The sequence below is a fragment of the Acomys russatus genome, chromosome 24 (assembly GCF_903995435.1).
Source record: "Acomys russatus chromosome 24, mAcoRus1.1, whole genome shotgun sequence".
Classification (NCBI taxonomy): Eukaryota; Metazoa; Chordata; class Mammalia; order Rodentia; family Muridae; genus Acomys; species Acomys russatus.
Genome location: NC_067160.1, coordinates 51,250,151 through 51,273,372, shown reverse-complemented (window position 1 = coordinate 51,273,372; position 23,222 = coordinate 51,250,151). Strand labels below are relative to the sequence as shown.

General features: G+C 53.9%; 2 protein-coding genes across 2 annotated transcripts; both read right to left on the bottom strand.

The window, feature by feature from the left end:
• Positions 1-1,509: 1,509 nt before the first annotated feature.
• Positions 1,510-18,102, bottom strand: Fam78a (family with sequence similarity 78 member A). Its single transcript, XM_051166606.1, has 2 exons — positions 17,714-18,102; positions 1,510-2,292 (listed from the first exon to the last, which is right to left on the bottom strand). Exons 1-2 carry the CDS (start codon positions 18,034-18,036, stop codon positions 1,764-1,766), a joined length of 852 nt encoding a protein of 283 aa, XP_051022563.1. The 5' UTR covers positions 18,037-18,102; the 3' UTR covers positions 1,510-1,763.
• A 24-nt stretch (positions 18,103-18,126) lies between these two features.
• LOC127206999 (uncharacterized) lies at positions 18,127-21,367 on the bottom strand. Its single transcript, XM_051166292.1, has 3 exons — positions 21,346-21,367; positions 19,387-19,713; positions 18,127-18,773 (listed from the first exon to the last, which is right to left on the bottom strand). The coding sequence occupies exons 1-3, from the start codon at positions 21,365-21,367 to the stop codon at positions 18,640-18,642; spliced, it is 483 nt and encodes a 160-aa protein (XP_051022249.1). The 3' UTR covers positions 18,127-18,639.
• Positions 21,368-23,222: the final 1,855 nt, after the last annotated feature.

Genomic DNA, 23,222 nt, shown 5'->3' with positions numbered 1-23,222 from the left:
CACCAGCTCTAGTGGCCTGAGAATGAGAATGGCCGGACATTAAGCACCCCTGTAGGAAACGCATCACAGCTGTAGGAACAGAGCTGGGAATCTAGCTGTGCCCTTCCATGCCGTCACCAAGGCTCCCCCACAAGTGGCTCAGCAGCAGCAAAAACATCATTTTTCTTGTGATAACGGTTTTCTGTGCTTATTATTGGTTGGAATCCAGTGGTACAGTACGCTGCTGGCAATGCTTAAAGGAGTGTCCCTCAAGCAGCTCAAAGCAGACGTTTCTAGAAACCTTGGCATCACTCAAGGCCAAGCTCTATGGCTTCAGAAGGTAGACACCCCCCCCCCCCAAGACTGGCCACCACGTGTCAAGCCAGTTTCACAATGGCCGGACACCTCCCAAAGCATGGCTCTGCCAGCCCTGGGCCTGGGCTTCTGCCTTCAGACAAGGAACCGTGAGTAGTCAGCTGACTGCTCCCTCCCCAGATCTCCCCACCCCCAGGAGCACCTATGATGGGAAGGAAAGGGGCCCAAGCACCCTCCAACTGGTGCTCGGAGCCTGTCTACAGCCCACCCCAGACAGTCTGGGAGCCACGTGCCCTGAGAATGATCCAGAAGCCCTGTGGCGGCTTCTATACAGTGTGCTAGCGGATGGGCATCCTTGGGGTGCTGGAGCCCCATTTTCAAGTGTGACAACGCTGGCCAGGAGGGAAGGGCACACCTTCTTTACCTTAGGGCAGCCGAGACTGTCCCGACTCAGTGGCAATGCCCCCCCCCCCCGCCCGACCTCGCCGAGCATTTGGGACCAAGGTAGATAGATGGAAAAGAAAAAGTGTAGGGAGTGGGTGGGGTTCAGGAGACAGCAAAGGTGAAAGTTCCCGAGCCCTGAACCAACACTTTGGGACCTCCTCCTTCCTTTTCCCAGAATACCTCCACCAGGCAAGTTAAGGCAGGCAACTGAGGAGAGAGGAGGGGGTCAAGGAGCTATGCCCAGCTCGTGCCCCTGTCGGGTACTGGGGAGGGGTTCTAACTGGGGTGGGGTAGGGCCTCTCTAGGCAGGCAGAGTCTGTGGTTTTGATTCTGCCCCCCCCCCAAAAAAAACAGAATTAAACAGCTGGTTTTAGACCTGAGTTCGCATTCTTGCCCCTTCACCCCGACACCCAGGAAGAGGGGCTCGGGTGGGCCTCCCTCCTGGCCCGCTGCGCTCTCTCTCTCCAATTCTGGCAGAAGAGGGCGAGGGCTGTAGAGCAGAGATCCGTGACCTTTCCGGTTCCTTCTCTCCTGTAAATTCAGCTTAAGGCAAAAGTTTGGCAAAGCGAAGTCTACATAAGGCCGCATGGCAGAGGACAGAGAGAGAGAGAGAGAGAGAGAGAGAGAGAGAGAGAGAGAGAGAGAGAGAGAGAAGAAGAAGGAGGAGGAGGAGGAGGAGGAGGAGGAGGAGAGGGGAGGGGAGAGGAGAGGAGAGGAGAGGAGAGGAGAGGAGAGGAGAGGGAGAGGTGGGGGAGAGCAGTGTTTCAGAGAACAACTGAGATTGTGAGGGGAGGGGAGGAGACCTGGGGTGGGGGTGGGCGCCTGTTTGTCCTACTGCCCCGCCCCCTCCCTGCAGGGAAGCCGACGGGAAGAGCCTGGAGGCCAGCGGGTATTAGCACAGTGAGAGATCCGCCCCTGAAGAAGGTAGATTGGTTGTATTTTTCTGAATGACCGGAGAGGGCATCTGGGTTTCCTTCTGAGCAGTAATATTCTTCCGTGAGTCTCACCTGGCAGCGGCCTGGCTGTTACCGATGCTTGGGCGGGATCACCACCAGCGGTTGCCCGTACTTCGGCCTCCACATAAGAACCTGAGCATCGTTGGCGTTGGGCTTGACCAGGGCACTGGGCGGGATAGGTTCATTCTTGCTTAGGATTTTCGGCTGGTCCTGGGCGATGGGCTCCCGCAGCCTGGCGCGCTGGCCCAGGGGCCGGTTGGGGTTCACTTCAATGCTGAGTTGCATACGCCAGTGCAGGGTCTGCAGGATGATCATGTCGTTGGTTGAGGTGTTGGTGGCCACCAGCCACGTGGTGAAGCTCTGGTCCCGGTAGATATTGGTCAGTTTGGCCACGTTGCTCTCGCTGACGGGCACAGCCCACGTGACGCTGGGGTAAAAGTTATCGTTCATGCTGATGATGAACTTGGAGTCTCTCTTGGTGGGCCCCACAATTGTGCAGGTCTCCGTGGTGTTGCCATACCAGGGGTAGTTCACCCCGTCCGAGTCGCTGATGGCCTCAATTTTTCCCTCCTGGAGATCTGGGAGCTCCCAGCTAGACCTGGGGGGCAGAGAAGGCCAGGGTTACCCGCTCAGTCACTCAGTAAGGCTTTTCTACATTGCTCTCATGGCCCATCGGGTCCCTGTCCTGGACCCTGGGGACAGAAGGTTCTCAGCAGACCCACCCCCTTTGCTCAGGGAGCTTACGTGGGGCAGATCAGAAAATAAACAAGAGGGAGAGATGGGAGGATAGAAGAGATGGATTAACAATTGAGATGTAATATGAATAAATCAATAAAATATATTTAAAAAGAAAAAGAAAAGAAACAGGATGCCCAGCAACTAGATAACACCACAGCCTGCTTCAATATCTCAACTGTTGGGCTGGAGAGAGGATGGCTCAGTAGTTCACACACTCCTCTTAGAGAGGACCCAAGTTCAGTTCCCACATCAGCAGCTCACAACAACATGTAACTCCAACTCCAGGAGATCTGGTGCCCCCTTCTGGCTTATATGGGCACCTGCACTCATGTACGTACGTACGTGTACACACACACACACACACACACACACACACACACACACACACACACACACACACACACACACACACACACACACACCTTTAATCACAGCACTCAGACGGCAGAGGTAGGCAGATCGCTGTGAGTTTGAGGCCATTCTGGTCTACAAAGTGAGTCCAGGACAGGCAAGGCTACACAGAGAAACTCTGTCTAGGAAAAAAAAAGTATTTTGGGGAGAGCTGGGCTTGGTGGAGGACACCCTTAATTCTAGCACTCAGGAGTCAGAGGCAGGCAGATTGCTGAGAGTTTGAGGCCAGCCTGGTCTATAAAGCAACTCCAGGACAGCCAAGATAACATGGAGAAACCCTGTCTCAAAAAAAAAAAAAAAAAAAAAAAAAAAAGAGTATTTTGGAGGGCTAGAGAGATGGCTCAGTGGTTAAGAGCACTGGCTGCTCTTCCAGAGGTCCTGAGTTCAATTCCCAGAAACCACAAGGTGACTCACAAGCATCTATAACTGCAGTCCCGTGGGACCCAATTTCCTCTCCTGGTTTGCATATGCATATGCAGACAAAACACCCATATACATAAAATACATACATTTAGAAATATGTGTATATAATAGGGTTTTTTTGTTGTTGTTGTTTTGTTTTGTTTTGTTGAGACAGGGTTTCTCTGTATAGCCTAGACTGTTCTGGACTTGCTTTGTAGACCAGGCTGGCCTCGAACTCACAGTGATCCACCAGGCTCTGCCTCCTAGTGCTGGGATTACAGGCGTGTGCCACCATGCCCTGCTATATAATTTTTAAAGACCTAGACTACTCTCTCCAAACCATCCCAGGCCAGACCACTCCTGAAGGCCAGCACCTTGAGAGCCAAGGTTGTTAAATTATTAGATGCCAATTGGGACTTGTAGAAGCTCTGTCTGTCTCCTGACAGGGACTTGTCACTTAGTCTACAGCAATAACAAACCCTGGCAGTGCTGGGTCTTCACAGACACCAGTGGGATAGTCACACAAAGCCACACAGTTCTATGATTTAGCCAGGGTGGCGACCTTGACTCCTTAGAGGCTAGCGGCTCTCCTGGACACACATAGCACTTGAGGACAGTCTGGGGTGGGAGTGCAGCTCAGTAGATCCTCCTGCCACATCTGCCCTTCTTGGGATATGAGTTGTTCCTCCTCCTGTGAGGACCAGTAGGAGGCTCCAGAGTCCAATGGCTATAGAGTCTGGCTGATCTGAGAGTGACTCCTGGCCCCTCCACTGGCTGGCCTTAGGCAAATGCCTGGCCTCTCTAGGCTTCAGTGGGCTAGCCCTCCCAGCCCACACCTCTCCTCCTCCCGTGTCATCTCCACAGCAGGAACCAAAGAGCAGGCAAGGGCTGCAGTGTCCCTGCTCTCTTGCTACCAGCCTCTTTCCACTCTGCCAGCCTGGAACACTGGCTTCCATGTGGCTGCCACTGAACCAAAGCAAGCTGACCACGCCCCTTCTAAGAGGCCCACTCTCTCCCAGGCTCCCTTGCTGTTTACCTCCAGACTCAGGCAAAGGGTCTGCTGCAGCCACCAGGCCTGGAGGCTTTGTGTGCCCCTGGGGACTGGTCTGTCCCTTCTCCCATGTGCTGAGCCTGAAACACTTTACCTCCCTCCCTCCCCAGCCTGGGACCTCAGACCTATGGCACTTGTCCTCAGGGGATGGCAGCTGCTCCCCCAGGAACTCACAGGTACAAAGCAAGGGCCTGCAGCAGAGGCTGCCAGGGTTGGTGCAGAAACTGAGGGCAGAGAGGATCCACCAGCCTGGCAAGGTTACCGAGGGGACACAGGCATCCTAGAGTTCCCAAGCACCCCCGCACACGGTGGCTACTGGAAAACTCTGGACTTCAAGGTTCCCTCAGACGACAGATCCAGGGACTACCACCCAGAAGTACCCTGGTTGGAGTGAGGCAACACCTGCTCAGATGGGGCTAAGGAGAGGCCCATGAGCCCCACTTGACCCACCCACTTTCTAGCCAGGCTTGCTAACACAGCACTAAGGATCACATCCGCTGCCCCAAATCCTTTCCCTGCACAGCTCCTCAGCCCACTAGTAGCCAGGAGCCTACTCCTTTTTAAAAGGACATTCCCAGCCAGGCACCTGCCTGTCATCACAGCCCTGGGAAGACGGATGAAGGAAGATAAGGAATTCAAAGTCATCCTTCAGGGGCTGGAGAGATGGCTCAGTGGTTAAGAGCACCGCCTGCTCTTCCAGAGGTCCTGAGTTCAATTCCCAGCAACCACATAGTGGCTCACAACCATCTATAATGTGATCTGATGCCCTCTTCTGCAGATAAAGCACTCATATGCAATAAATAAATAAATTAATTAAATAAAAAACAAAGTCATCCTTCAGCTATAGCGCATGTTCAAGGCTAACCTGGGCTACGTGAGGCTTCTTTCAAAAATAACAGCAAAGGTGCTTTTCTGTGTGGCGTGAATAACTTATTAGAGCCGAAGGGAGGGTGCTGCTGGGCATCCGCGCGCGCCTGAATGGACACAGAAAGCACAGTTCCTACACACAGTGGAACGGCCTGGGAAGGAAAGGGCATTCGGGCGCGCATTAGAGCGCAGACATTACCCTGACTGAAAGCAGCCACCACGAAAGAGAATCACCGCAGGACAGCACTTACGTGTGGTGCCCGGAGCACCTCAGTTCTGAAACAGAAAGCGGAGCCAGGGCTGCCAAGGGCAGGAAATGAGGGCGGTGATTAATGGGGCAGAGTTTCAGTTAGCAATGACAGAGAGTTCCAGAGACAGTGCTCATGGGTGCAGCCAAGCCGCCGAACTGTGTGCCCCAATCATGCTGCTGCTCTGGAACGGCAGCAAAATTGGAGCCACAGGAGAATGGGCAGAAACAGGATTTTTGTTTGTTTTGGTTTTCTTCAAGACAGGGTTTCTCTGTGTAGCCTTGGCTGTCCTGGATTCACTGTGTAGGCCAGGCTGGCCTCAAACTCAACAGTGATCCGCCTGCCTCTGCCTCCCGAGTGTTGGGATTAAAGGCGTGTGACACCATGCCGGGCTCAAAAACAGGATTTTTAATTTTTTTTTTTTTTTTTAGTGTTTGGGTGGTGTGTGTACATGTCTGTGTGGGGGAGCACATGTGTGTACATGTTTGTGTGTCAGAGCACATGTGTGTGTGCAGGTGCAGGTGTGTCTGTGAGAGCTCTGGTGTGTGTACATGTCTGTGTGGGGGAGCACATGTGTGTACATGTTTGTGTGTCAGAGCACATGTGTGTGGGCAGGTGCAGGTGTGTCTGTGAGAGCTCTGGTGTGTGTACATGTCTGTGTGGGGGAGCACATGTGTGTACATGTTTGTGTGTCAGAGCACATGTGTGTGTGCAGGTGCAGGTGTGTCTGTGAGAGCTCTGGTGTGTGTACATGTCTGTGTGGGGGAGCACATGTGTGTACATGTTTGTGTGTCAGAGCACATGTGTGTGTGCAGGTGCAGGTGTGTCTGTGAGAGCTTTGGTGTGTGCACATGTCTGTGTGGGGCAGCATATGTGCATAGGCACATGTACATAGTGCACGTACGCCTGTGAGGGCTACGGGTTAACATCGATTTCTCTTTTCTCTTTTTCTTTTCTTTCTTTCTGTCTTCCTTTTGTTGTTGTTGTTGTTTGTTTGTTTTGTTTTGAATTACCAGCAGGCCACCACACCCAGCGAGCTCTTACTAGCATCTAGGGATCCAGACACTGACCCTCACAGCTGTGCGGGAGCATTTTTCCAAGCTGAGCCCTCTCCCCAGCCCCAGACTCTGCTAAGTTTTCTGTTCCTCTCATAGCTAACTTAATGGCGCCATGGTGACAGGCCTGGGCACTTCTAGCTACAGCGTGAACCTGTCTCTCCAGCCAAAGACAATCCCTCAGGCCCAGGTCCACAGCAGAAAGGGATTGCTGAGGCCCCCCGCAGGAGTCAAACCAGAAAGTCCTCCCCTACCCCCAGGCCCTGACCTCAGCCTCTGTCTCCCTCCACTGGGTTCAGGCCCCTGCGCTAGGTGTCCTGTCCTTGGAGGTCTTTTCAGTGGCCTGTCTGTCTGCTTTGCTGTTCTGGGAAAGGAACCCAAGGCCCCAGCTACTTGGTGCTCTAACCACTGAACCACACCCCCTTAGGCCGGGGTGGGGGGGCAGAGAGACCAGTTTTGTTCCTTTCCGTGTATGGGTTGCGGTGGGGAGGGGTTTAGAAGATCTCATTCTATCCCGGTCACTCTAGTATCCCAGGCTGGCCTTAAACTTGAGGGCGATCCTCCTGCCTCAGTCTCTATCATGACCTATCATGCCCAGTGGAAGGGCATTTGGGAACAGGGGCTAGCCAGATGGCACACCGGTTGAGGCCACTTGCCACCGCCAACGGAAAGCAGAATTGAGACCTGAGACCCACATGGGAAAAGAAGAGAAGCTACTTCTGTAAATTGCCCTCTGACCTCCACAAGCTCGTAATGGCATATGCACCCCACCCTTCCAAAAATATGTAAATGAAGTCAGAGAACAAACGTGCACCCCCCCCAAACAACTCTGAACTTCCAAATCACAGCAGGCCTGGGCAGTGGGGGCTGGGGACGGGTGAGTGCTTAGCACTAGGGTGGCCTTGCTCTGTAACCCCATCCTTGGACGCCCAAGCCCTGGCCCCAGTCACAGACAGGTGACAGTCTTCATGAGCTGGCAGCCAGCGGAGTCTCATGGGAGACATTACTCAGATGCAAGGCAGAGCCAACTGCCCTGTCTCGCTGTGGACCATCAGCGGGGCCTGCAGGTTTCTAGCTGGGGGAGACAGGGAGAGCCGGGGACTGGCCAGGAACTGGGTGAGGGACCCACCAGGAATGGAAGCTGAGGCCATCAGGTCTCGTCAGCAGCCCACGGTTCACTGCGTCCATGACCACCACCTCAGTCTTTCCAGGGAAGTCCTTTTTTTAAAAAAAGGACCTCAGCATGCTGGGAGTAAAGCCATGCCTGTCATCCCAGCCCACGGAACACTGAGGATCTGGAGGTCAAAGGTCACACATTAAGGGAGACAGGGTCTCATATACACCAAGATGGCTTCAGACTCCACAGACCTGAGGCTGGCCTCAAACTCAGAGATCTGCCTGCCTTCGTATCCAGAGTCTTGGGATCAAAGGTGTGCGACACTGCCCAGGGCCCACTCTCAGATTGTCACCACAAGGTCACCTCTGTAGGGTGCACTTAGAGCTTAGAACTCAGTCTCACACACTCAGCCTTCGTGACTTGTGCAGGATGAGACACTGAGGCCTGAAGTCCCCGCAACTCAGGGAGGCGGAGACAAGACGGCCAGGAGTTCAAGGTCGGGAAGCTCTAGGCTAGCTTGGATTGACGAGACCCTCTCACAAACAGGACATGACGAGAACCATCCGGAACTTGGGACCTCATGAAGGACACAAACACAAGGGTTGTTCCAAATTTAAGAACTTTGTCGGCCAGTGTGGCGGCGCACGCCTTTAATCCCAGCACTCGGGAGGCAGAGGCAGGCGGATGACTGTGAGTTCGAGGCCAGCTTGGTCTACCAAGGCTACACAGAGAAACGGTGTCTTGAAAAAAAACAAAAAACCAAAAAACAAAAACAAAAATCCTTTGTCCTGTGACAGCAATGGTGGGCCACACTTGTGGCCTTCTAAGCCACTGCTGCTCAGATGCCTAGAAGAAGCCACCCGCTTCCCAGGGCACCTGCCACACTTCTGTCCTTGCCCTCTGGGGTGCGGGATGTCAAAAGAATAGAAGAAGACAAGCCCAGGCTTGAACCTGGACCTCACCGTGCTTTCAGAGCCCCCAGCATCATGTCTGAGATGGCGTCCCCAGGCGTCTTGACATCTCTGATCCTGCCGAGAACCACCCGGTCACCAAGTCAACATGTGTGCACTAAGAGCTGTCTTAGAGCCAAAGAAGGGAGGGCAGAGCTGTGCCCTGGGCCACTCAGGACCACCTGACGGCGGCTCCCCTGGCAGAGACTCTGCCTCCCAGCCTGGTCTCCCAGATCCCAACCTGTCCTCTTCCCGTTCTTAAAATACACACATTTAGGGCTGGAGAGTTGGCTCAGTGGTTGAGAGCACTGACTGCTCTTCCAAAGGACCCGGGGTTCAATTCCCAGCACCCATACGGCAGCTCACAACTGTCTGTAACTCCAAGATCTGACACTTTCACACAGACACACATGCAGGCAAAACACCAATGCATATAAAATTTAAAAAATTAAAAATAAAATACACACATTTAGTCCCATTGCCTTGACCCTGTTATGCCTGCCACGGCAGTTGAAGGCCAGAAGACCAAGCATTCACTTGTGCATAAGCCTGCCTACCTAGTTCTCAGTTCCTCCCCTAGGCCCTGCCCCTCCCACTCCAGAATCCTCCCCTCCTGTTCTGCTTAGGGGGGACCAGCTGCTAAGCCCTGGCCACCACCCCTGGCAGACCTATCCTGACCCTTTACACAAGCCAGGTGCCCTTGGCCAGTATTCAGTACCAGTAGCACGTTGTAACTATCTCCTGGCATATGCCCCGGCATAATTAAATGACAATGTGACTGTTTGTGGGCAGTCCTGTCCCCGTCCCCCCTCCACCCTCCCCCATGAACCACAAAGGCCAAGAGGACAGAGCCACACCTGCCTTGAACCTTACCACATACCCAGGACTCATCATAATGCTTGGCCTAGACCTGGGCCCCATAAGCATGTAGCCTGCTCCCTGACTCTCAGCGGCATGCTAGCTCACCAGAGGGAGCACTAACTACCCAGGGTTGCCTGGGTCTCTGATTACTCTGCCCAGCTGTAGGTGGAACAGGCACTTTGGTGACCCACTGTCACCAAAGCACTGACACACACTGACAAACACAGGCACACACAGACACGCCTACAAATGTACACGTGGTGGGTGGAAATTCTCACATGCCTACACATAACACACCTATACATGTGCAGACACACATAAACACATGTACAGGGCTGGAGAAAATGGCTCAGTGGTTAAGAGCACCGCCTGCTCTTCCAGAGGTCCTGAGTTCAATTCCCAGCAACCACATGGTGGCTCCCAACCATCTATACCGTTATCTGATGCCCTTTTCTGCAGATAAAGCACTCATATACAATAAATAAATCTTTTAAAAAATAAAATAAAATTAACACATGTACAAATGCGTATTCACACACGCATGCAGACGTGCATGCATATACACGTGCATGCTTACAAAACACACATGTGTGCTCACGCAGAGGGGCTCTAAGCAACATGTATGACTATAAGGGTGAAAGGGGTTCAGAAAGGTCTTCAGGCCGGGTGTGGTGGTGCTCACATGTAATCCCAACAGTCGGAGAGGCAGAGGCAGGTGGATCGCTGTGAGTTCCGAGGCCAGCCTGGTCTACAAAATGAGTCCAGGACAGCTAGGGCCACATGGAGAAACGCTGTCTGGAAAAACCAAAAAATAAAAATAAGTTTCAAAATGTAATTTTGAAACAAAACAGAAAAAGAGGAAGCCAGGGTCGAGCCCTGTACAGACTCCCTCAAGGCTTTGGGGACACATACAACTTGCCACCTTCATGGCCCTGACAGGGGTCCTAGACTTTTCTCACGTAAACAGATTAGCAGATAGCAGATGTCAGTAGGGGCCTGAACTTTATCCTCAGCACAGCCAGCCAGCACACGCAGCCTACTTGGACCCCAATTTCTCTCCTGTTTATTCTTGGGGTCCTGGGCTCTGCAGTCAGGAGACAAAGGTCTCTCCTACCACAGGGTGAGTTCTCCAAGCGGCATCTATCTCCCTCACCCTGCTCCTGTCTGAGGGTCCCCTCTCTATTTCTATTCATTTAATATTTACCTTTAAAAGTATTCCCGAGCCAGGCGTGGTGTCACACGCCTTTAATCCCAGCACTCGGGAGGCAGAGGCAGGCGGATCGCTGTGAGTTTGAGGCCAGCCTGGTCTACAAAGTGAGTCCAGGATGGCCAAGGCTACACAGAGAAACCCTGTCTCAAAAAACCAAAAAAAAAAGAAAGAAAGAAAAAGTATTCCCTTAAAGCCAAGCGCAGTGGCACACCCTGGAATCTCAGCACTCAGGGAGGCAGAGGCAGGAGGATCTCTGTGAGTTAGAGGACAGCCAGGTCTACAGAGCAAGTTCCAGGCAGCCAGGGCTACACAGTAAGACATTGTCTCAAAAAAAAAAAAAAAAAAAAAAAAAAAAAACTTTTAAAAAGTAAATTAAAAAAAAAAAAATTAAAAAAAACAATTATTTCCAAGACACACTTCTTCAAGAGCAGGCTGGCCACACCAGAGACATGAATCTAGCTAGCTCTATATAGGGTTTCCGTATGCACTAAACATCTTGCCTTAATATAAAAATTGGGGGCTGCAAGATGGCTCAGTGGGTAAAGGCATTGGTCATTCAAGCCTGCTAGGCTTGGTTTAACATTCAGAACCTACCAAAAGCCACTCCCTAAGATTGTACTCTGACCTCTGCACATATGTGGTGGCGTGCACCATGTACACGTGTACCATACGCAACACACAATAATAATAGGTTTTATTATTTTAGTTAGTTTAAAATGAAATTTAGCTTTGAGCCTAAATGATGTCACTTCACCAACACACCCTACACCCTCCGCTCATGATACACGACACTTTAAGGACACACCTCTGAGAAAGAGACTGAGCCTCCCGGCTGGATCTTCCCACAGGTCCAGAATTTATGGCTGCCCTGGCCAGGCCCGGTCCTCCACTCACCTAGACAGCCTGGGAAGTTAGGGCTTAGCTCACCTGGTCACCAGCTGAACAGACTAGCAACCTGGTGAAATTGCCAAGGAGCACTCACCCCGGAAAAGTCATACAGTGTTATAGAGAGAGATGCCCTGGAGGCCCTAAGGTGCCCTTAGCCTGGGTCCCCCATGGCCCATCACCAGGGCCTGCCTTCACGGCACCCAACACCTGCCCATGGCTCAAGCAAGGAATGTGTGCTGTCTCTTCCCACAGGCCCACTTCTGGGGCTTCCTCCAGTCCACCTGTCCAAACTCAGGCCCCAGCCCTGGCCCAAGCTAAGGAGGACGGACTCGCTGGTGCCTGCCTAATTTGTTTCAAGGGCCTATACTATGATCGGAACTGCCCGCTGCCCTCTTGCAGAGTATTCGAGAAACTATTCTTCCTTTTAAATTTTTATTAGTTTCTAGTAATAAAATGTGTGTTTTTAAAAATGCCAGCTGCCAGGCAATGGTGGAATGGGCCGTTAATCCCAACACTCAGGAGGCAGAGGCTGGCGGATTGATGGGAGTTTGAGGCCAGCCTGATCTATAAATAGAGTTCCAGGACAGCCAGAGGTACATGGAAAAACTGTCTCGAGGGCTGGAGAGATGGCTCAGCAGTTAAGAGCACTGTCTGCTCTTCCGGAGGTCATGAGTTCAATTCCCAGCAACCACATGGTAGCTCACAACCATCTAGAATGTGATCTGATGCCCCCTTCTGGACTGCAGTTGTACATGCAGGCAGAGCACTGTATATATAATAAATAAATATTTTTTTTAAAAAACTGTCTCAAAAACCAAAACAATAACAGTAATACTGATAATAATAAAGTAAAAACCAAGTTATCTCCCCCCTGCCTCTCAACAACAACAATAATGATAATAAAGTAAAAACCTAGTTATCTCCCCTCTGCCCCTCCTCCCATGGAGGCTACTCACGGTGCCACACTTCAGTAAACATCCTTCCAGAAGTTTCTGCATGTACACACAGGATGTGTACCTGTGTTTAGCATTCTCTTCACCAAAACCCTTCTCTACCAGATTCTTGAGTGGTTGTGGTGGCTTTTGTGGAACCCAAGGCCTCTCACACACAAGGCAAGATCTCTGCCACCAAGCAGGACCCTAGGCTCATCCCCTCCACCATTATGTCAACGCGGTACCACTGTTTCCATGGAAACGGGGTTGTTTGTAACAGCGGTTCTCTGCGCGGTGGACAGATCTTAATTCTCTCTCCCAACTGCGAGATGCCTGGGTTCTGTGGAACTCCCTGCCTGCTGCCACAGTCTAGGGCAAGCTCTTCATGGTAGTGGCATCCTGTGCTGGCTCCTTTTTTCATATGTATGTCCTTTGTGCATTAGGTTAGCTATGGCACTAGGGTCCAGCATTCTGTCAGCCAGACCCTAAAAGCAGACTCCCTGGGTTCCCTGAGCACTGGCTAGCAGCTGCCTGACTCCCGACTCCCGCTGCTCCCAAAACAGGAGGCTCTGCAGCGTCCTCATCCTAACCACCCCTGCTCCGCTGCAGATGTGTACTCCCTGATAATACCCCTGGCTGCTGGCTGTCCGGCTGTGCCTCCCGAGAACAGGCCACTTGCTCCCCATTCTCCGAAGGTAGATCCAGGCTTTACTTGGTCACCGCTAGTCCAAGGGGAGTTCTCTCAGGCTGGGCCACCCCCTCCCCGCCACCCCCACACACACACCCTGAAGCTCGGAAGCAAGGACTTCCCTCTCCTGCTCACCCGCCCTGGGCCTCTGCCATTGCTCAGGGGATGGGGGAAGCCGCCTTCCGGCCCCAAGACAGGAAGCATAGTCTTCAATTGTTCTGTGAGGCCTCAGGCCCTGGGGCTCCAGGAAGAGGCCACATGGCCAGGCGGGATGTTCTTCCCAGGGGCCATGTCCAAGGATCTCAGGTGCTGAGCAAAAGTGCTTGGGCAAGCGGCTTTTGGGTTTATAGTCTTCATTCGCACCCTCAAATTTAGGGCCTCTGGGATCCTGGGGTGTGCGCCCCAGAGGTAGCAGGGTGGAAGACGGTCCATGTTCCGATATTTCCCCACAAGTCTCTCCAAGCCCTGTAGCAGGTGCCGCAGCAGCACATGTGTGGGTCAAGAAAATGTACAAGGCTTCAGGGGCCGAGGCTGTCCTGATGTGGAAAGGGACCCAGAGAAAAGACAGCAATGACACTTTGCATGGATCTTGGCTTAGCTCTTGGCCACACAGTACAATAATCCAATACTAATACCCAGGCTTTGTAGTCATGGTGTCGAGGGAGACAAAGCAGGGAGGGTTCCAGGGCCACAGAGCCAAGCGAACAGGGCGAGGGAGAAGAGCATGCCCCTTCCACAGGTGGGAACTGCGAGGTCTGACCTCCCCCTCCCCTCCCCTCCCCTCCACATCAGCCCGTTGCCTCACCCTGAGCAACACCACTCCTGGCCTTGGCCTTGGCCTTGGCCTTGGCCTTGGGCCAGGTTCCCGGAGAGCTCCAAAGGGCAAACTAGGGACAACACTCACGCACGCACGGGTGTCTCCCACACAGGCAAGAAGCTGTAACTTGTCACTTACAAGGCTCCACACCAGCTGACGGGTGGCAGTTGAGGAATTGCGGGGGACAGCTGAGGAGGCAGGTGTCTCCAACAGTGTCGGGGGTGGGGTGGGGTGGGTTGGCTTTGAAAGTACAGCGGGTTAGACCCGGTGCCGTGTAGAATGCTCTCGTTTCCCGGCACTCCCCTGCACAGTTGGGCGATGACTGACAGAGGTGATGTCTTTTGGGAATCAGTGTTCCATCTCGAATCATTTCAAGTCCAGAGTGCCATCCAACATGTCCCCATCGCTGAGAGATGAGTTTTCAGGCAGGGATTATACTGGGGGATATTATGGATTTCAGCTAAGCAGTCAGAATTAATATTTTTAATATAAGCCCATTTGTAAAGAATGCAAGTCCTAATCCAGCCTGGGCCACCTGGCTGTCCCCTCCTCGGGCAGCTGATGCCACAGTCTGGGGTGAATCTAAAGGTAATTTCACATCCCTCCCAGGGCACATGGGGTCCTGTTTGGGGGCGTTTGTGGTTCTTACAGGTTTGGGGGAGGTAGACCCCAGTATCCTCTATAACGCCACCGCTCCCCCAACCACGAACAAGTGTCATTTGAGCAGGGCCCAGGCAGAGGGAGGGGCAAGCACCCCCTCACTTGAACTCAAGGACTCAGAGGCAGTAGTTCAGACAGGAAGATGCCATTTTGTTTTCTTTTTGGTGACAGGGTCTCATGATGAAACCCTGGCTGGCCTGGAGCTCACTATGTAGACCAGGCTTGGCCTTCAAATCAGAGAGATCTGCCTACGTCTGCCTGTAGAGTTGCTGAATTATAGGAATGCGCTATGATGCCCAGCCTAGAAGGTTCTCTCTTTTTTCTTTTGGTTTTTCAAGACAGGGTTTCTCTGTGTATGTAACTTTGGCTGTCCTAGACTGGCTTTGTAGACCAGGCTGGCCTCGAACTCAGATATCCACTTGCCTCTGCCTCCTGAGTGCTGGGATTAAAGGCGTGCGCCACCAACGCCCAGCCTGAAGGTTCTCTTAATAACTCCATCTAAATGTTTCTGTTTGCATTCAGGAGCTATGAAGGGTGGAGTCCAGGCTTCCTGTAAAAGCTACCCTGTGACTTCATGGGACGGGACGGGTGCAGCGCCTTGTGCAGTGGGGTCACAGGGACAAGCTCCACAGTGTTTTGCTGACCAGTGGTGAACAGACCAGTGGCTCCCTCTGCTGTATTCCCTCCAGTGCACCGTCACCTGTCCCTGCAGCTGGCCCTGCCTCACCTGGGACTTAAGAGCCAGGGTACCAGGCTGGAGAGATGGCTCAGTGGTTAAGAGAACCGCCTACTCTAACAAAGGACCAGGGTTCAATTCCCAGCAACCACATGGCAGCTCACAACTGTCTGCAACTACAAGATCTTACACTCTCACACCAACACACACAAATTAAAATTAAATAAAATATTAAAAAAAAAAAAAAAAAGAGCCAGGGTACCCTAAAAGAATTAGCAGAGCCAGGCACTCACAGAGAGCAAAGAAAATGGCCTTGGCCATCTCTGCATGATGCTAGTTTTACAGTTTTAAGTTAAGAGTGTAGGACCCTTAAGCCGGGCGTGGTGGCGCACGCCTTTAATCCCAGCACTCGGGAGGCAGAGGCAGGTGGATCGCTGTGAGCTCGAGGCCAGCCTGGTCTACAAAGCAGGTCCAGGACAGCCAAGGCTACACAGAGAAACCCTGTGTCGAAAAACCAAAAAAAAAAAAAAAAAAAAAAGAGTGTAGGACCCAGGCTGGAGAGAAAACTCACTATGAGGAGTCGCTGGCATCTTTCCTAATTCAGTGGCTTTGGCCAAGAGGGCCGGCTGCTTATTTCCGTCTGATAGACTTAAAACTGAAATTGCATCCAAGCTTGGCGGCCTGGTGCTGCTGACTGTAGGGGCAAAGGTTGGCTGAGTAATTCTCTCAATAAACTAAACAGAAGGAATTGTAATTGGCCCCAGTTTGCAGATGAGTCAACTGAGGCTCAGAATAGTTAAGGCACTTGCCTAGGGTCACACCCTGGAAAGTGACTGCAGAGTCTAAGGTATGAAAGTTCACCTAGGATCTGCTAACAGGTAAAGGATGCTGCCCCAGGCTCTGGACTCCTGGGGGCAGCTAGGAGGCAGCAGGGAAGCCATTAGTTTTTTTTGTTTTTTTGGTTTTTTTTGAAGCCATTAGTTTTACCCTGAGCAAAGTCTGTGTTTCCCAACAACCTTAGGGATGCTTTGCAAAGCCAGGAAGGGGGTGGGGATTGGGGGCGGGGGACCTGGCTGAAGGCTGCTCTAGAAGGGGCCTTCCCTGAATACCTAAGAGTCTCACCAACCCTCTTGGGATATCCTGGGGTAGCTGAGGTTTCTGCCAACTCAAAAGAGGAAGGGCGCAAAGGCAGAGAGAGCTGGGGCTGCTGGGAGTCCAGTGACCCCGTGTGCCCCAGTGGTTTTAGGTCATGGGGTGACAACCTAGTTCTAAGTCTTATCCCACCTTCCTGTTTCCTTTAGAGTTCAAGGGCCTTGGGCTGGGCGTGGTGGAGCAGGCCTTTAATCCCAGTACTCGGGAGGCAGAGGCAGGCTGTGAGTTCGAGGCCAGCCTGGTCTACAAAGTGAGTCCAGGACAGTCAAGGCTACACAGAGAAACCCTGTCACGGGGGGAGTAGGTAGATGGAGAAGGCACATTTGTCAACTTGTGTACAGCAGCTCTCAACCCCAGTGAAGCAGGTTTCTCCTGGACAGACATAACCTCCAGCTTTCCGAGAGCCCCTCTCTCTTCCCCACTTGCAAAGCTGAGAAGTGAGGCCACATAGAGTGGACGGACCAAAGACTGTGAGATGGTGTCTAGGAGCCATCTCAGGGGTCAAGCTAGGGACTGTCCCCGGGAGGAACCACTGGGTCTTCACAGCTGCTTTCACCACATCCCTGTGAGCATGATTTTCACATAGGTAGCACGGGGGCCGGGGGGCAGAGAACACTCGGAACAAGACCCAAGGGCTTCATGGTCCCAGTGGAGATAGATCTATGTCATTCTAGACCAAACCACAAGGAAACCAGCGTGCTCCGCTAGCTGCTCCTACGTCCCATTGGATGCTGACCCTTGACCTCTACAGAGAGACAAAGCAGCATGCTGCCAAGCAAACTGGGTATCTGAAGTCCCTCTCAAACACACACTGTCACCACCGCTGATGATGGCAAAGTTGTCCTTTTCTGTGCTTCTGAGCTCCCTCCCACGCCCAGGACACAAGTGCAGGCCCCACAACAAAGTCCTGTGCAAAGAAGTATGGAGACTTTTTCAGAAGCCTCCTGCCACTCCTGTCTGCCTCCTAAGTTCACTGAGGCCTGAGCCTGAGGGTGGAGAGTGGTGGCTTCTCTGGTGACCCCGGGTGGCCTTGACACTTGCCCTACCGGAGAAGCACAGGTTCCTGTTTTCTCAGCATCTTGTCAGGAAGGACAGAAGAACCCTGTGGGCACCAGGGACAATAGCGGGGCTGGTCTAGCTGAGCTAGGACCCTAACCAACAAGACTCCAGAGAGGAGTTGGGAGACAGTTCCACCTCTGCCTAGAACCCCTCCCTGTGTCCCCGAAGCCCTGCTCCAGTCTCCCCTAACCTCCAAGCTTACCCTGCAGGCCCCCCAGCCTGTCCCCCAGTACTCACATGCCTTGCTCCCCGTACTGGTTGTAAAACTCCATATGGCTGCACGCCTGAATCCAGCCAACGACCCAGGTTTCCTTCTTGGGGATGGGTGGCATGACCACCTGGGCTGAAGCCCGGAAGTGGGGTGTCCGGTAGCGCAGTACCACGCTGGAGGACTCGTCGATACTGGTGGGGATGGGGTCGATGGACGCTTTCACATCAATCACTGTAATCCCTTCCCGGAAGACTCTGGCTTTGCCTCCGATGCTCTGAATACAGCCCATGGCACACAGGACCGCTCTAATCTCCAGGGAAGCCCAGCAGTCCCAAAAATAACAGGGCATTGAAAGGATGGAGGTTGCAGAACCCAGTGTAGAGCGCCCAATCTAATCTCAAAGCTCAAAAAAAAAAAACAAAAACAAAAACAAAAACAAAAACAAAAAAAACCGCGAGCCACAGGCTAGAGAACTTATTAAGAGGAGGGAGCTCGCATAGCACTACCGGGCCTGGTTATAAATACGGATTCTGTTGCATCTCAAGAGCCCTAGGCTCCCTCTTCTAGCAGTAGGCAAAAGCCACCGATATTCTTTGGGTTTAAAAAAAGAAAAGTTTGGAGTTTAATGGATAAGCATGTTGTTCTGACATCCAGCCTTGCGTCCTCACGCTTGGGGTTGGCAGCTCGGACACTCTTCCTGAAGTCTTCTGAGGAAGCAGACGGGCGCTGGCAGGCACATAAATAAGGAAGGCTAGGTCCTCGCGCGGTCGCGCCACCCTCGCTGCAGAACGCCGACTTCCTGCCCTTCTGCCTTCCGCACCCGTTCCCCGGGACACGCGCACCCGCCCGGCGGGGCCCAATCAATTGCAGTGTGAGCTCTCGTTCAAGCGGCAGAGGTCCGGCGTCCTGCGTGGCCGGCACCCACCCGCGGTTTCCAGAGGCGCGCTCCGGGTTAGGTGCTCGCCGGGTCCCCTCCGGCGCCCACTCGCGCGCTCCTTTGCCACTGTCGCCGCCGACTGCCGCGTGGGGCCCCGGGGCTGCGCTCGGGTGTCCCCCGCCGCCTGCTCCGCCGCGGCCGCCGAGGACCTGCAGAGAGGTGGAAGGGACAGGGCGTCAAAGTTGAGCCGAACTTTACTGCGGGGGGACGCGAGAGCGCGGCGACGCGTGTGCGCCGGGCGCGGGCTGCGGAGCTGACGGCGCAGCTCTGGGCGGTCTCCCCGGAGGTGGCGCCCCCCTCCGCCCGCCCCGTCAGTGGCAGCCGCACGACTGCGCGCACCAGCGAATAATCGCCTCCCGTGACATCTCCGCTGACACCCATCCAGCCCGGGGGTGGGGTGGGGGTGGGGGGTTGGTCAGATTGCCTCGGCAGTGGGTCACTAGGACCTCCCAGCTCTGGTGTTGCGCTTCGGCACCACGCCTCTAGAGTGGGATGCCCCTTCTCTCTGGGGTCTTTAGGTCCCTCGGGGACACAGTTCCATCCCCAGGCCGTCCTTAAAGGCGTGCTGCCCTTCGCCAGCTGAAGTGGTTCGACCCCCAGAGGGCGCGTGCCCCCCCAAGCCCCCGCTCTGCCGCGTCCCGTGCCTCAGTTTCCCCCCTCGCCAGCCGCAAGCCGCAGCGGAGCCTGGAGCGTCCGGGGCGCGCGCCTCTGCTGGGGAACTTTGGCACTCACGTCCCCACCCAAGGGGCGTCGCGAACTCACCTGCCCCTAGGGCCGCGCCGGGTACCTGGGTCACCGGACTCCCCTGACCTCTCCGCCTGCACGGTCTCGGGGCGCCCCCTTCCCTGGGCAGTGTCTCCTGTCTACTAGGGTCTGGAGGTGGCGTGGGCGCCCCGGATCCCCAAGCCCCTCCTGGCTCCGGGCTGCTGTGGGGATAGCCGGGGGCGGAGGGCGGAGGGCTGAGGCTCGGGGCTCTCTCGCCCCCACCCCGTGCGCTCCTTATTTTATGATCATTGTGAGCGTGCTGTCGCCGCTCTGCCCCGCCACCGCGCCGCAGCCGCCTGGCGCGCCTCGCGCCGCCTCGCTCTGCTGCAGCATCGGAAAGGCAACCAGGTCAAACTTTGCAGAAACTCGGCCCCTGCGCCGGCCTGGCCCCCGTGTTCGTCTGCAGCCGCCCGGCAGCGCGCACCGGCGCACGCAGGACCGCCGCTTGCCTGTGCGCCCCGCGGGATGCAGGTCCGCAGGCGGCAGCCAGCGAGCGGGCGCCGCCTCCTCCTCCGGCCCAGCCCCGCTCTCCACCCTCGTTCCGCCACTCAGCGTACCCTCCCCCCTGGTTATCCTCTCCCCCCCCCCCCCCCCCCCACCGCAGCTGCTGGGGAGTTGAGCCTCTTCTTGCATAAACGACATTTCCTTTTTTACTAACCCTAGGAATTCTGGGTAGTGTAGTTCTGTGACTCTCGGGTCCTGAGGTTAGGGGGGGTGTTCCTATTGACCTTTGACTTCTTAGATGCTGCAGCTTTCCAGTTCAGGAGGCTTGGGGTACTACGCTGGGAATCCTGGATGCCGAGTTGGTGGTTGGGTGGAAAATGTGGAAGGTTTGGGAAGCTCTAAGGCTGGGAAGGTTTGGAGGGTGAACAAAGTTGGTGCGTTTCCCCCACCCCAGTGTAGATGGTTTGTATTTGCAGGATGGTCAGAGGGTTGTCTGCTAGTTGGCCCCAACTGTGTGAGAAGTTTACATCCATCAGACACAGAGTGAGAAGGCTTTTTATGTACATCTCACAGAGGGGGGGGGGACCCCCAAAGAGGAAAGGTTAAAAAGACCTGCCTACCACACCAACCTAGCAGGTGTCCCTGCTGGGACAGTCTGGTGGTCTCAGCTGAGGTTCAAAAGCATATCCCCAGACAGCCGTGGGAGGGCTGGAACCTAAGTAACCTCAGGCCTTAGCTCCACCCCTACCCTGCAGTTACCTTCTAGGTAAAGGACAGTTTGTGACAACAGAAAACCTGCAGTTCTGGGCAGTGGTGGCGCACACCTTTAATCCCAGCACTCGGGAGGCAGAGACAGGCAGATCTCTCTGAGTACGAGGCCAGCCTGGTCTACAGAGTGAGTTCCAGGACAGTCAGGGCTAAAACAGAGAAATCCTGTCTCATTAAACAAACTTAAAAACAAAAGAAAGAATGAAAGAAAGAAAGAAAAACCTGCCAGCCACACTAAAGCCACGCCCACTGCACAGCCCCTTAAACTCTTGCAGGGCTGCCCATAGTAGGCCCCAGGGCCAGAGTCCACTGAGCACAAGGGAGGGAAACTGCTGGAGGGGGTGTTCCTGAAATTGGGAGGGTGTCCCTGTGAGGGATCCATCTCACACTAGCTCTGCCACAGCAGGAAATGGCGGTTAACTTAGCTCCTGCCTTTCACCAGCCACATTCTCAGCCTGACTATTGTCACTGTCCCATGTTCCCAGCTAGTGGGTCGATGTCCTTTCCCTACCTAACTTCTCAGGTAACTGGTATACCCAGTCCTGCCTGATGTAAAACCACAGCAACATATGGTCCCCTCTGAGGGCCTCAGGTGAAGTCTGTAGTCTTTCCAGGCCCGTGTCCTCCCGCAAATTCCACATTACATTAAATTCTTCTGGGAACCCCTGTGGCGTGCAACACCCCGGGTCACTGAAAAGTCACTATGCTACTCCATTTATACAGAAGGAAGTCCGTTAAACTTACGGATGCCCAACTTGTTTTCCATCGCCCCAAATGCCTGGAGCCTATCAGACCCCAGTGGGCATGGTGCTTCCATGAAAGCACAGGTGGACACCAAGTCCCAGGCTGCTCCAGGTGCATGTACGGAGCCTTATATTTCCTAGGAAAAAGATGCTACAGGCTACACTGCCCCGGGGTACAGGGAAACCCCTGGAGGTAGTTTATTGAAGCCCGCTGGAAGAAATGGTACTTTCACGGAATGTAAGCCCATGAGCTTACGATAGTGACTGGGCACTACAGAACCAATACACTGTGTGTCATACCAGCAGCATCTTCGGCTCTCACTTTGACCATGGGAAGTGACAATAGAAAACCAGGGAACGGGGAGACAGTGACATTTGGGTGCCGGCCCCAATCTCACCACCCTCCCAGGCCTACACTCTTGCCTGCTAAGACTGGTTCCTCTGAACTCAGAAGGACTAGCTTAGTTCATGGGTCTGTCCACAGGTAAGAATTTGTGCAGCAGAGTGCAAGCTCCCTTTCACTGGCTCCCCCTTCACACCGCCCCACCTCCGCCCTGTAAAGGATTTCCTCTTCACCTGCAGAGCCCTGGCCCAGGGTTAACAGTTGCCAGGTACACCTGAGGTAGCTCCTGTAGGGGCAGCCAGGAAAAACAGAGGGTGTGGATGGACAAGGCTCACTTATAACCACCACCACCAACACCACCACCACCACCACCACCACCACCCCGCCCCTGCCAAGCTCCTCATCTGCCTGTTCACACACTCTTGGGCCTCGCTGGTTCTCCCACCACCCCACATAGCCCTTCTACTTGCATGGCAGTCTTGGGAAGTTTGTGAGTGTCAGACACAGACCTGGATCAGCCTCAAGGGTCAGGACGTGGCCATGAGAGAGTAAGATGCCACTGTCTATGGAGGAGAGAGAAGGCACATCTGTTACAGACATGTTCTGTTCCAGTTCTCATCCCATACACTGGCCCCATCCTCTCCTCTTTGCCACACCCAAGTCAGGATTGCATAGCCCTGGTCCATTGGACTAGAGAGATCATTAAAATAATAATAATAAAATGAAAAGCCTAAAGCCATACAAGTCAAAGGCAAAAATACCACTCGGCCCTAAACAACCCCTCAAAGGGCCATAAAACAGCCCCAGCACAGCATCTCCCTTCCCTACTGGGCAGGCTATGAGCGGCGGCTTCTGCACACATTATCTTCATAGCCTTGGCAACGGCCCCTAAGCTAGCCCATCTCTTACACAGATAACATGGGTGCCTGGTGCCAGGGGTTGGGGATGGGAGGTGGCAGTTGAACCCAGAGGCTGAGTGATTGGATGGAATGGCCCTCTCACCAGCAGTCCCTGAAGGTTTGGGGCACCTCATGTTCAGTGGCTACTGCAAATAGTACCACCAAGTTTTGTGACCTAACCTGCATTTAGGGCCACAGCAGACTTGCGGAGAGCTCATTACCTTCAAAGGCAAGGTCCTCGTGTGCCCACAAAGGCATTTTTGAAGAGAGGAAGAGAGGTAGCTAGGAAGCCCTGAGGTTCTGTTGCCCTGGGAGGCAGGATTCTTGCCCCAACTGTTTAGAACCAGACGGAAAGCCAATGGGGAGGCTTGGAATGGCCACCAAGGACAGGTGGGTGGGGCCAGAATCCCTGGCCAGTTGGTAAGGAGGGGTTAGCATCAGAAGGAAAAGGAGCAGATCTGGCAAGGCTGGGTGGACTCCCTGCAGGTAGATGGCTGGACCTGGCCAGGTGAGAGAAGGCTGGGACCACAGAGCATCATCCAGAGGATGCCCTGTGACTAGATCCCAAGTCTCCTGGCCCCAGCTCTCCACCGAGGGACCAGTGGCCAGGCATAGGGAAGGGCAGGGAGGCAGCAA